At 43.6% G+C, this 14445-nt stretch overlaps 1 protein-coding gene across 1 annotated transcript; it reads right to left on the bottom strand.

The window, feature by feature from the left end:
* Nucleotides 1–6408: 6408 nt before the first annotated feature.
* LOC136577467 (uncharacterized) lies at nt 6409–10166 on the bottom strand. Its single transcript, XM_066577367.1, has 2 exons — nt 8996–10166; nt 6409–7555 (listed from the first exon to the last, which is right to left on the bottom strand). Exons 1-2 carry the CDS (start codon nt 9977–9979, stop codon nt 7388–7390), a joined length of 1152 nt encoding a protein of 383 aa, XP_066433464.1. The 5' UTR covers nt 9980–10166; the 3' UTR covers nt 6409–7387.
* Between the last annotated feature and the right edge of the window lie 4279 nt (nt 10167–14445).

Genomic DNA, 14445 nt, shown 5'->3' on the forward strand with positions numbered 1-14445 from the left:
CCAGTAGTAATAGTGACTCCCATAGTGGCCCCAGTAGAAATAGTGACCCCCATAGTAGTCCCAGTAGTAATAGTGACCCCCATAGTAGTCCCAGTAGTAATAGTGACTCCCATAGTAGTCCCAGTAGTAATAGTGACTCCCATAGTAGTCCCAGTAGTAATAGTGACTCCCATAGTGGCCCCAGTAGTAATAGTGACTTCCATAGTGTCCCCAGTAAAAATAGTGACACCCATAGTAGTCCCAGTAGTAATAGGGACTCCCATAGAGGCCTCAGTAGAAATAGTGACACCCATAGTAGTTGCAGTAGTAATAGTGACTCCCATAGTGGCCGCAGTAGAAATAGTGATACTCATAGTAGTACCAGTAGAAATAGTGAATCGCATAGTGGCCCCAGTAGTAATAGTGACTCCCATTGTAGTCCCAGTAGTAATAGTGACTCCCATAGTGGCCCCAGTAGTAATAGTGACTGCCATTGTGGCCCCAGTAGAAATAGTGACACCCATAGTGGTCCCAGTAGTGATAGTGACTCCAATTGGTTCCCCCAGTAGTAATAGTGAATCCCATAGGGGCCCCAGTAGTAAAAGTGACTCCCATAGTTGTCGCAGTAGTAATAGTGACTCCCATAGTGGCCCCAGTAGTAATAGTAACTCCCATAGTGGCCCCAGTAGGAATAGTGACTTCCATAGTGGCCCCAGTAGAAATAGTAGAAGATGTCACCAGATAGCGCCTCAGGTTGTCATTCAGTGGAAAACGACACTATTCAAATCCTCCAAAGCAAGGGGGAGAGCTGCAGAAATAATTGGGGTCTCTCATAAAAAATTTTTGAAAAGTTTTTTTCTGTGTATTTTTAATATAAAAAAAAAAAAAAAAAAAACTTTTTTAAAAAACGAAAAAGTTTTTTAAATTGAACAAAACTTGGCCACGCTTTAGCGTTTAAGGGATATACAATGGCAGATAAAATGTTTTGTTGTAGGTATATCCATAATCTATACCTATATAATCTATATGATACATATTTTACTGTTGACAAGCTTTTATGATGAACGATTGATGTGGGTGTATACTAAAAATATTGTCTTTTTCTGGCGAAGGCAAACTGTGCAACCATTAGAATAAGCCTACAAAAGGATTGATATTAGCAAAACAAGAAATACCATATTGAGATGCATAGATATAAACACCACAACATTATGCAAGTTGTAGGTGCATTTTTAACGTACTGTATGATAGTGAGAATGAAGTTAGTTTTATCATTTTTAATTTAAAAGATAGGGCCTTAATAGAGGTTGATTCTATGACCCCAATGATGTGTTACATACTAAATATGACTTTACTGATCTTTTAATTACTCTCCTACCTTTCTAAGGGGGTATGTTAGGATGTCGATCATGTGATCTACATTGTTGAATGTTAAACCTTCCAGCAATATGGCCGCTATCACTGAAAGACACTAATAGTAATGACACGTCGGAACGCTGGTCATGTGACCAGCGTGATGACGTCGGCCTACTAGGACACGCCCCTAATATGGCCGTTGACTCCAGGCTATTCCAGCAGAGGCAGAAACGTCATTTGGGCCGACTATTTGATCGGCGGGATGACGATTGAGGTAAATAACGCCTCCAAATACAATCACAACTTTCGGGAGACATTAATAGCGAGGGATGTCGGGACGCCGGTCATGTGACCGGCGCGATGACGTGGGCTCGTTATAACACGCCCCCAATATGGCCGCTAGCACCAGGCCCTATTGACAGTGATGGAACATCAGCGCCGGTCACGTGACCGGCGCGATGACGCTGGTAACTGAGACACACCCCCAATATGGCAGCGGCCATTGAGAGACACCAACAGCATGCAATGTAAGTGACTCATATACTATATATTTGCAATGATTATACTGCTTTGCTATGGCTTGAGAAAGGTGCCTGTGCGCACTGAAACGCGTTGCCCGTTGTTTCAAGTGAAGTTTGAGAATAAAAGGTGTTACTATTACGTGTGGAAACATCTACTTGGAGACAGAGGGAGATATCACTTCAAGGAGGGGGCTCATGGTCATCATACCCCCCTCCTCCCCAGTAAGTGTAACTCCTATGCATTTTTTCTTGACAGATTACTATTTGTGGATGCACACTATTTTGTGAGCGCAGAAAATATTTTGTTTGCCAGTAGAAATAGTGACTCCCATAGTAGCCCCAGTAGTAACAGTGACTCCCATAGTGGCCCCAGTAAAAATAGTGACACCCATAGTGGCCGCAGTAGTAATAGTGACTCCCATAGTAGTCCCAGTAGTAATAGTGACTCCAATTGGTTCCCCCAGTAGTAATAGTGAATCCTATAGTGGCCCCAGTAGTAATAGTGACTCCCCATAGTGGCGCCAGTAGTAATAGTGACTTCCATAGTAGTCCCAGTAGTAATAGTGACTCCAATTGGTTCCCCCAGTAGTAATAGTGAATCCCATAGTGGCCCAGTAGTAATAGTTTCTCCCCATAGTGGCCCCAGTAGTAATAGTAACTCCCATAGTAGTCCTAGTAGTAATAGTGACTCCCATAGTGGCCCCAGTAGAAATAGTGACTCCCATAGTAGTTCCAGTAGTAATAGTGACTCCAATTGGTTCCCCCAGTAGTAATAGTGACTCCCATAGAGACCCCAGTAGTAATAATAACTCTTATAGTAGCCCCAGTAGTAATAGTGACCCTTAAAGTGATCCTTATATTGATCCCAGTAATAATAGTGACCCAAATAGTGGCTGCAGTAGTAATAGTGACTCCCATATTTGCCCCAGTAGACACCCATATTAGTCCCAATAGTAATAGTGACTCCTATAGTGGCCCCAGTAGTAAAAGTGACTCCCATAGTGGCCAAGGCAATAATAGTGACCCCCATAGTGGCTGCAGTAGTAATAGTGATTCCCATAGTTGTCCCAGTAGCAATAGTGACTCCCATATTTGACCCAGTAGAAATAGTGCCACCCATAGTAGTCGCAGTAGTAATAGTGACTCCCATAGTGGCCCAGTAGTAATAGTGACCCTTATAGTAGCTCTAGTAGTAATATTGACTCCCATAGTTGCCCCAGCAGTAATAGTGACTCCCATAGTGACCCCAGTAGAAATAGTGACACCCATAGTAGTCCCAGTAGTAATAGTGACTCCCATAGTGGCCCCAGGTAGTAATAGTGACCCTTATAATGCCCCAAGTAGTAATAGTGACTCCCATAGTGGCCCCAGTAGTAATAGTGACTCCCACAGTAGTCCCAGGAGTAATAGTGACTCCCATAGTCACCCCAGTAGAAATAGTGACCCTTATAGTGGCCCAAGTAGTAATAGTGACTCCCATAGTTGCCCCAGTATAAATAGTGACCCCCATAGTAGTCCCAGTAGTAACAGTGACCCCCATAGTGGCTGCAGTAGGAATAATGACTTCCATAGTGGTCCCAGCAGTAATAGTGACTCCCATCGTGGCCCCAGTAGTAATAGTGACCCCATAGTAGTCCCAGTAGTAACAGTGACCCCAGTAGGAAGAGTGTCCCTCATAGTGGCCCTAGCAGTAACAATGACCACCATAGTAGTTACAGGAATGCTGTCCGACCAGAGGCCAATAGCAACCTCCCTATTGGCCTCTGGCCAGGCAGCATACCTACAGCCTTTACACTCACCCAGCCTGTAGCTCTGACCTGGTGGTTGCAGCCACTGCTGAGTCTGTGACTGCTGACCTCTCGCCTCGGCACTGACACTGGCGGGGAGAGGGCAGTGGTCACAGACTCTGCACTGCACCCCCTGACATCTGACGTGACAGATCAGTGGTCACTGATTCAGCAGCAGCTGCCGTCACTGCAGGCCAGGTGAGTATAATTCCTGTTATCTGGCAGGCCACATAAAATGAAGCGGTGAGCTGAATTTGACCCGTGGGCCTTGTGTTGGACATGTGTGCCTTAGGGTAAATTTACATATTGTGATCATATAGTTTGCTATCCAGCGAGCACATTTGTAGAGCTTTGTTGTGATTTTACAAAACCTGCACCCTCAGCCTCTTCTAACCGTTCTCTCATTAGATTCAGATGCTAATACGAAGACCTTTTGGGTGGACCATATACTGAAAATGCCCAATGAAAATATTGAACCATACATATATCTCTTTAGGGCTTATTCACACAGGCGATTTTCATGTTCATGTTCTGTCCATGTTTGCAACTGACTACACACGGAAAGCTCGCTGCCTCATTATAGTCAATGGGGCTATGCAGACATGCATCTTTTTTAGATGGATTGATGCTTCCTGTAAGAACCCATTAGACGAGTGTATCCAAGCTGCGCCCAAGATTCTCACGTGCAAATCGCATCAGATAGCACACAGCTGCACTTCTTTGGCTGTCTGAGCAGTGGGGGCCGTGGACTTAGCATGTCCTTCTCTTGTTCGTGATATGGACCACAATAAGGGCAGTTTCAGATGAATGTGTTCTTTCTCGACTGTGTTCTTCCTTATGCGACTGTGATAATCACGGCCGCATTAGAGCGGTTTCAGACATCTGTAGGCGCAACTACGCTCATCGGTTCAGAGCATAGTTGCAGCTGAATGAGGAAAATTTCTTCCCCTTTGCCGGCCGTTCAAACTCTGCACCAGAGCACAGGAGTTTGAAAAAAAACATTGGAAGATAAGTCCTCCCCTAATTTTCTCGCACGCAGTATTTACTACATGCGGGAAAGATAAGGCATGTCCTATCTTTTTTCAGCCGTAGTATTAACCGCCGAGAAAAGAGCTAGCGAAAATGAAACCACTGAAATCCATTCAAATCAGTGATTTAGTTTTGTCTCATTATGTGGCTGTGATTATCACAGCCGCATAGGGGGAGAAAAACACGTTCGACTGAAACCCCCCTCATTCATGTGAATGATTTTAATGTCTGAGTTCTGTCCAAGTTTGAAACTAACAGAACTCAGAGAGAACTGGGACCAATTAAATCAATGTGTATATTCATGTGAGAGAAACCATAATGTTTTCTATTCTCCATTTTGTCCTCTTTCCTATTCTGTGTTTTTTTTCCTCTATTGCTCTGTATCTTGCTAAATACGTATCTTGGCACATGAACAGGACAATCAGAGGAATGCAAGGCGTCACGAAGAAAAGCTGCAATTGACCTTCTCCCAAACCAAGTGTGTACTGCGCATGACCCCAAAGACAGTTAGCATGCGAGCAGTGTGTGACCTGAGAGGAGTTCTGCCGGGAGATCGGCATCGCTGCATGTACTAAGTTTTAGGAACCAATAAGGCTGTGTTCGCTGCGGCAAATCCGCCTGCGGCCGCTAATCCCAGGGTTGTCAAAAATCTCATCCATACGAAATGGCCAATTCATCGTGGATTCCCCAGCTGCAGCATGTCTATTTTTTTTATGGTGTGGCCGTGCTGCTCTCTATGGGAGCGCCGTCCGCACAAAAATATACCTGTATGCGCTCCATTGCGCTGACATGTTTGATTTCTTGCAGTATGTCCTATTCTGATGCAACTCTTGGACCAGAATCTCCCATTGAAGTCAATGGGTCTGTTAAAAAAAAGCATTTTACATGACATGTGACTGCCTTCTGTTTTTTGGGATGCACCAATTGGCTTCATTGGGAGTTTTAAATTACATCAGTTGGACCACCTTCTGTTTTATGCTGCACACATGAAAAGTATATTGCACTCAGATGACACTTCTGTGTTGAAAAAGTAAAAACTGAACACAAACTGATGTAAAATGCGCATTCACTCGCAGTGAAATTGGTCAGTTTTTCACTCACTCAAAAGGAAATAAAAGGCCTAAAAAAGTCGAAGCATTACATATTCTGGCCCAATTTCTTTGATGTCAGTCACCCATTCAGGTCAAGGGGTGCACAAAAAAAGAAGTGTATACTGTTAGCATCTTTGTGCACTCTGTCTCACAGATCATAGCTAAGCAATGCTAAAAAAGTGTGCGGGAAAAAAAAACCGGATGACACACACAAGTAAAAGACACACAATGATACAGATGCAATATGGACATACAAGTAAAAGCTTACTTTTAGCCCGTAAGCCATTTAGCTTATGGGCTAAAAGTAGGTGACCTACCGAGTCCATGAATGTAAGTGTTCTACTTACCTCCCCTGTCGTTCGCCTGGTGTCAGCACTTGAAGCCACCACTTAACGCTTTTAGCGGCGCTGCTAAGTAGTCCGCCCATTCTAATTTTATAATAGATACTTAGCAGTGTCGCTCAATGCACTGAGCTGCGGCTTCCAGACCTAACAACAGGGGAACGACAGGGATGGTAAGTATAACACTTACATCCCCGGAATCAACGGGTCAACTACTTTAAGGCCATAAGCGTAGTTCATAGGACTAAAAGTGGGCAACAGAGTCTCCTTAAAGGACGAATATACCACAGGGCACAAACGCAGATAACATAAAATATGTTTATTAAGAACAAAACAGGGAATATAGAGAAACTGACCCTAGCCAACTAATGCAAGGAGATCCTACCTATATGTGGAGTGGTCACCCTGATGAAGCAGCCCCACATCAGGGACCTAAGGAGAATCTGGCTTTCCCTAGATGATAACAGTGACCAGCATAAGATGACACACAATTACATAACCACCAATACAGGGGAATAAGATGTAACGACACTCCAGCTTATAAGCAAAACAAACAGAGATGCAGAACAGCATCAGTTGCCACCAATGAGACCAGAACTTCCATTAGTGTGACCCGACTGGAAGTCAGACCAGACCAAAGTGAATAACTGACACCCTCTGAGAGGAGGAGCTGGAATAAATATACACTGCCTAATGGCGATTGGCTGGCTGGGCATTCCCACCTTCCAGCCAACCAATCTGCACAGCAGAAGTGTCACTGTTGGCACATGGGCATGCATAGGTGTGAGGACATTTTAGGCTGGGGCTGATGGTATGACGTCACCCTGGACCCAGTCCTCTCACCGCGGCTGGTGACCTTGACAGATGCCTTACAGACACAGACAAGCCTGATCTTAAGCCGGAGAATGTATTTTCTACATTCAGTGTTCCTTTACGTTTCGGTGAATGGAGGTCAGCTTTTGTCTCTGGGCCTTCTTGCTCAGTAGTTCGAAGAGATGCTGGTAGTTACGCTGTGATACAATTAAGCAGGTTTGCTCTTCAAGGGTCTTGATAAAAGTGGTGATGGGTAACTCTCATGGGAGTGGCAGCAATTCTGTTTGTCACCCAACTTTCACTGGAAAATATATAACAGCTAAATATATTCCTTAGTTATAAGTAAATCCGTAAAGCTGGGTGCTCTGACCGCCAACACGACCCCCATTACATATCTTGTGACCTCATTTTTCTCAGACTCCCATAGGGCTGGATGTCTCATAGAAAATTCTGTGCCAGTGCTGCCCCCTTCAGTGTGTAGAGAAAACATCGGAGGAGTGGGCGGAGCTGTGAGAAAAGACTGAGCTGTTCTCCCATTCGCCATCACTGATCCCTCCTACAGATTCGAGGGCAGACGCCTCATGAGGTTCTTTTTGTGCGTTTAGTGAGGCCTCCAGTTGTGCGCAACGTTCTCGAACCTGGATATGAAAAATAAACCAGTCAATTTACGCCTTCCAACATTTTAATCCTCATTTGTAGGATATTATAAGCCCCTCCTTCATCTGCCCACAAATACTCACAGAACTTAAAGGAATGCCCAATTTGGGGTAAATATGCACAAACTGCACTCCTTCCAGATGCATTTTAAGGGGAGAAATGGGATGGTTATGAGATAGGGGCAACAGAGGGGCAACTAATTAAAGATGCCAGGCTCTTTATAAAATCTGTAAGGGTACCCCAATACCCCATTTACCATGTGCCATTAATAATTTTGGTGTCTTCTCATGTTGCATTGGGGCATTTGGGGCCCTTCAGACATCAGGACCTGGGTGACAATGCTGCCTTCCGGTAAAGAAAACCCTGTAAGTCAATATTCAAATTCATTGTTTTAGTCTTTATACAGGGGGACATTTATCAAAAGGTATTCAGACATGCATTTTACGTGCATTAAAAAAATTGCAGCCTGTTCTCTTATGGTCTGTATTATGGACCGAAATTGCCCATTAAAGTCAATGGGATTGTGTAATTACGCAGTGAATACGTCTGACACGTGCATATTCATTGTATATTTATGCATGAAGGCAGGAGAAATCTTTGGGACTGCAAAAATAAACTCTTCAATAAGGTCCAAATACACAATGAATACACACAGCTTCAGTCCATGAAAATGGTGCATATTTCATGGACCGAAAGAGAGATTGGATGGAGGGGGTGAAGGAGAGATCAGAGTTGAATATGACCCCAAGGCAGCGGGCAGATAGCTCCCGATAACCGCCTAGGAGCGCAGGCCAACAGCTCCGTGTATAGATCTGGATCAGTTCCTTGCTAAGCAAACAGTTATGTGTAAATGGTCATTCAGGTCGAGTGAGTCGTCGGATCTGAACAGCATGGCCCCGTCAGAGCACTGAGCGAGAAGTCGGAGGTGAGAGGGCCAGAACGTCCCAGCCTGATCTGACTCCATTCAATTAAACAACTATTGCTCCTATATAAAGCACAAGAGCGATTGTCGCTGGTACATCTGTTGGATGCTTATCTACCCATGTAAAGGTACTTTTACTCTCTATTGCTTCCTAAATAAAAAAGTCAGTGGGCTCCTATATGTTTACCATGGGACCTCCACATATTTTGAATCAGCCCTGCCTACTCTGACACATTGTAGCAAACTATCAGGGCAGTAGAAACATTTGATCTGACGATGTGTATAGCTTGATAACCATGACTGGATACAATTTTAACAAATTGTTGACGCAATGATTCTGTGCAGGTTTTCTGGAAAAGCTGGGTGACAACCAGCATGGCTACAATTAAAGCTGCTACTTATGATCTCACCAGGCTGTCTCAGATTATTGCATGACAAATCTGTCTTGTTATACATTAATATGGAATTTATAGCAACTTCCTAATGAAATGGAACTTACCATATCTATCTGTCGTATCAGTGCTGGTCGGACCTCCAACTCCAGCTGCCAGTCACAACTTACTATCCGTTGGTTGAAGATTTCTAGGTCAAGTTGCCGCTGCAGTTTCCCTAGTTGTCGTTGGTTCTCCAGGCTGATATCAGAGGTTTCTTCTCCATCTCTCTGGATTAATTGTTGTAGATCATTAATGTCCTGCTGGAGACTCTGCACCTTCTGCTTGGCGTCCTTCACCTGCTGTTCCAAGGCATTTGCTCGTCCTGCTTTCCATAGGAGAAACATCAGATGTTCTCTCACATCCTTCAGTTCAGCTTGGGTCTCTGCATTAGCTGCAGACTCGGTTGACCCCAAAAATTTCCTTGGTCTTCTTACCTGAAATTCATGGTCTAATGGACTGGGTTGTGGGGCAAGACTTGGAGGATTCTTATGCCGAGCTTCATGGAGAAGGATCCAGTTCCGTGCTAAATTTGCTGTTACTAGGCTTTCTTCAAATATATCTGGAATAGAGTGCAGTAAGCCCATCGGATGACAAGGTCCATGAGAATTGCGAATCCCTGAGCTGAGCAGAAGTGCCCAATTACGCCGATGGTGGAAGAGTTGCCTAGCAGTGCCCACAATGTTACCAGGAGACAACGGGATAGCTGAAGGTATAGTTAAGGTCTCTGCCTCATCATTGATATACAAGTTGTCACACAATCGAAAAACCACATGGTCATCAAATGCATCCTTCATGGTCCCAAGATGCCCAATGTAGGACAACAGCCAAGAGAAATACCTATGGAGTTGTAATCCTTGCTCTCCAGAAGTGGGGGTAGATTGGATGTATTTGTTTATTTTCTTCCAACTGTCAGGGTTTTCCTTGTGGTCTTCGGAAAACAAGGCCAAGGCTCTTTGCAAAGTTGGCAGGTCAAAGTTCACTCGACACTTCTGGACCTGTTCTTCGAAGACTTTGATCTCCTCCCGTAGTGTTGAATACAGTTTTTCCATGTTGAAGACACCTTGAAGATCTATTCCAAGACCATAGCTTACTGTTCAATGATTGTCCTTTAATTGTCCACTCAAGTTGGACAAGAGCTTTGTTTTAGTTTTCCAGATCTTGCTTCACAACATGGTGCAAATCATTATATAAACTCCACCAAGTTCTTAGAAGGCTCCGGATTTGTGTGCCTTTGTTGCTCTCACTTGTCTCAGGTGTCTCTGCACCTTCGCTGAGATCCTACCACTCACTATTTGGTCTCCTGGCAACTTCTAGCAGGTTCAGACCTGCTGCTTCTACTTTTTGTTTAGTTTCTAAGTGACAACTCCGATTAGTCTGCCCAGTGTTCATTGTGAAGCTGATGTATGGTAGCAGATCTCACATTACGAGTGATAGATTTCTGGCATTCTTGCTGGCATATGATGAGGGATAGTTGAATTTGCAAGCAGCATTGTATTAGAATATTTACATGCAGAAGACTTTTTTTATTTTTTTTCTGCACCATTTATATGGATTTCACTAAACTCCATTGAGGTAAACAAAGCAAAAATGTCTGCCACAAATCTGTTGCATGTAAATATATCTTAAAGAATCCTTAAGAGTCCTTTACACGAGCCAGTGCAGTATTGACCAGAGAAACTCGGACTGATTTCGTACTTGCAAACTTTTTATTTGTCATATTGTTCACTTCTTGTTCAGTTTCTGCAGGACTAAAAATCAATGATGGCTTATTCACTTGTCGTTGCATTTACCGACTTGTCGTTCAGTGTTTCATAGGCTTCTATGGGAGCTGCCGGCTGATCGCAGCCAAAAGATAGGGCAAGACTTTATACTTTATTAACATATATGCGCTCAGAGAAAGACAAAGACACTTTAAAATTAAGGAATAGGTGGCTGAACAGGATCTTGACTAAGTCCATAGAGGATATAAGTGTATATCAGCTAGGAAAGCTGTAAGGGCAGCAATCTTTAGCCACTATTATATTCACACAGCATGCAGTGTTTGGGGAAATGCTGTGACTGTAGGCAGCCAATGCAACAAGCAGAAGGGGCAGAGGTAGCCCGAGTGGATGAACTCACGGTAGCGTGGTCACGGTCGTGGCTACTCTGACTAAAATGACTACTCATGCAGTTGGGGAATTTCAGTGGACTTCTAAGCAGTTCGGGTAATGTCAGATCGTGACGCCAGTACCTTTTGAGGGTGGAATTGTGTTTGAAGTGGTGAAATAATTGAGACCAGTCCATGTAGTTTAGGGTAAATCAAAAGTACACAGTTTATTCAGTACTTGAAGAGTTAACAGAGCAGTTCAGACTTTGCAGATTCTTAATCAATGGTAACTTTAGCAAATTATCTGGGAAGTATAATAGGCGTTGATGCTTTAACTCTCTCTGAAAGGGGAGCTGCGCCCGTCGGTATAAGTTTTCTGGGGGTTGCTCCGGGTAGCTATTGGTAGAGGTACTAGTTCAGGCTTGTCTGTACTCCCTCTGTCTGCTAGCTGTGTAGGGACAAGTTTCATTCATGATTGAGAAGCACACTTTCCGCCTAGCTTCTGCAGGGTCGGCCCTGACTCTGGTTCCTTTCAACAGGGTTGAAAGACTCTGCTCCCAATCCAGGCGCTGTCGGCTCACTACTCCTCCCTGCTCCATTGTCCCAATGCTCTCCTCCAACTCCTGGCCTTCGGTAACTTTGTAAGGTGCGGCAGCTCCTCGCTCTGCTGCCTCTCTCTACCTCCTCCGATGACTAACCACTCACTTCCTGTCATTTCCCGCACTCTCTCTCCCTCTGCTGACTCACTTCCTCCTCTACCCAGCACACTTTCCTAGGCTTGACTCAACTCCACCAATCAGAAAATTAATGACAAGCAGCCAATCAGGAGAGGACAGTTGCCAGGCAGAGTAGCTTTAGCCCAGTATTTAGGGAAAGACCGTGTCTTTCGCCTGCAGAATGCCTCCTATGTCCCTCTAAGGACTCATAGCGAGGATTCCAGGACTTGTTGAGTGAGTGGTTGGATTCGCTCCTGTAGCCTCTTTTTCGGGCAGTTTTGGGGGTATATAAGGGTACTATTTTTTTGATCCCCCCGCATGGCGAAACATGTCGGGGTGGCTATAGATTAGACTTAATAGACTTTTGGTGGTGTTGACTTATTAATTTCCACATAGTCTTTTGGAAGTTGGCCATCCAGGTCCATGTTTTGGTGTGTATATGCACAGTTACAGACATGATACTAATTGATGACTGCTGGTCACATCTCATTGCTACCACCATTTGCCCCTTTATTTTAAATATCATTCGATATTGTCTTTGACTTTTTTGAATAATAAATTCTTTAGATTATATTTTAGGGGTTATTACCTATGGGTATTTCTTGCCTTTGGCAATTAGAATTGTGTTTATATAACCCAGAGTAATATTAGGGCAATTTCACAATATATTCAATGTTCCGTATTTGGATGCCTCTTTAGGTATTGGGAAATGATGGAGTAAGTCCCAATAGTTTTACCTCTGTTGTGGGGTTGCAGAAGGAGAAGAGTCGGAGCTGCAGGACATAGACGCTCAGGCCACGTGCGTTCCTCTGAATCGGTCACTGAAAGTAACCCCCTTTGGGCTGTTAGATCGCTGCAATACAGAAACGCGGAATCTGCCACCACACCAATCCGCACAGGAAGGCTCGGTAAGAGTATAGTACTCCAGGTGCTCGTTGAGACTCCGGAGGCGCCAATCCGTGGAACTGTTCCTCCATCCTACTTGCTCTAAAAACCGAGCTCCTCCAGACCAGGACACACATGACCCTCCCGTTCGTGCCCGCAGCTCCAACCCGTTCTTTTAAAGTGGTACGCACCTACTATAAAAACAGTAAGAAAAAAACATAAAATGTAGGGGCACATTAACACTGGGGTACAAACAAAAAAACCCTGACCCCATTAAATCCTTATATACCTGCATTCTGTACAGTTTAGTCCTTGAGGCTCTGATTTACCATCTTGGGAAGCATAGCAATTACACGCACAAACGAGTGATTATATTAAACAAGTAATGTTGTATTTAACCCCACAGTGACGGCCAACGCACCTTTTTACTGACCAAACTAATGGGCTTTAAACCTGCACATATATCTTTTTTAAGGCGATGGCTCAGCTGACTACTGACAGCCAGACTCCTGCTCTAACTGCCAGGAATGGAGAAACCTCACATACTGGCAGTTTAATCCCTTATATGCCACAATCAATAGCAACTGCTGCATGTAAACAAATGAAAGGGGGGAGGGGCTTTTTCTGTCACCCATGTAACTCAGTCTATTAGACCCTGCCTACAAGTGCTGCTATAGGCTTAGTAGAACGCACTACATAAGTAATACAGTGTACAATCCTAGCAATGAAGTGATCACATCTTCAAGTCCCCTCGTGGGACTAAAAATTAGGTTAAAAAAAAGTTCAATAAGGTTTAATTTAAATATTTTTTAAAAATCTAATAAAAAAATACACATTTTTCCCCACAAAAAACAACTAAAATTCTTCCAAAAAAGTAAAACAAGCAGCACATAATTAACACATTTGTGATGAAAATATTTTATTTTTCACACTTGGTGAACACTGTAAAAATACTTTAACACTTTGCAATCCAATTTTAGATTCAGGGTTTCCTGGGAGGCTTTCTCTTTCTGCCATTATACAATGGCACCATCTGCTGGCTAGAGCCAGTACTGCGGTATGTGACATGCTGGAGAGGCCCCCGAGGATAGAGCAGCCAGTAATCTGCAGTAAGAATACCCTGCCGGACGTCTTCCGACATCAGAGCTGGACAGCCTTCAATCAGAATGTCTTTAGACGTCAGACAGTGGATTGGAAAGGGTTAAGATGCCAGAATTGCTGTTTTTCTTTTTTTACCCTCCCAAAAAAACATTACAACAAGTGATACAAAAGTCACCTGTACCTCAAAATGGTAACAATAAAAACTGCAACTCTTCCTGCACAAAGACCTCACATTACTCCGCTGCCAGATAAATACAAATACTATGGGTCTTCAGATGCAGCAATGCAGATTCAATAGTTTAGTTTTTTCTTTAAAACTTATTTTTATTGTGCAAAAGTAGTAAAACATAAAAAAAAAATCTAAGTAAGGCCACTCTCACACATGCAGTTTTTACTGCGATTACCGTGGTGTTTTGAACGCTGCGGTAATCGCGGTACAATACTCCCATTGATTTCAATAGGGCCTGGCAGACCGCCGCTCGAATGCGGCACTTGCCGACGCCGTGTGTGTCAGTGGTCTAATTGTGTTGATCCAGATAAGAAAGTTGTAGTGTTATAGTGTTGTAGTGTCATAACAAAACCCAAAAACAATCACAGAATTTTTGGACATTTTTTTCAATCTCCCGCCAAAAAATATAATAAAAATTCTGCAACCCAATATATGTACCCTAAAGTGGAGCCATTAAAAAATACCAAGCCCTCATGTGGTGATGTCAACGAGTTAACA

The sequence above is a fragment of the Eleutherodactylus coqui genome, chromosome 8, assembly GCF_035609145.1.
Source record: "Eleutherodactylus coqui strain aEleCoq1 chromosome 8, aEleCoq1.hap1, whole genome shotgun sequence".
Classification (NCBI taxonomy): Eukaryota; Metazoa; Chordata; class Amphibia; order Anura; family Eleutherodactylidae; genus Eleutherodactylus; species Eleutherodactylus coqui.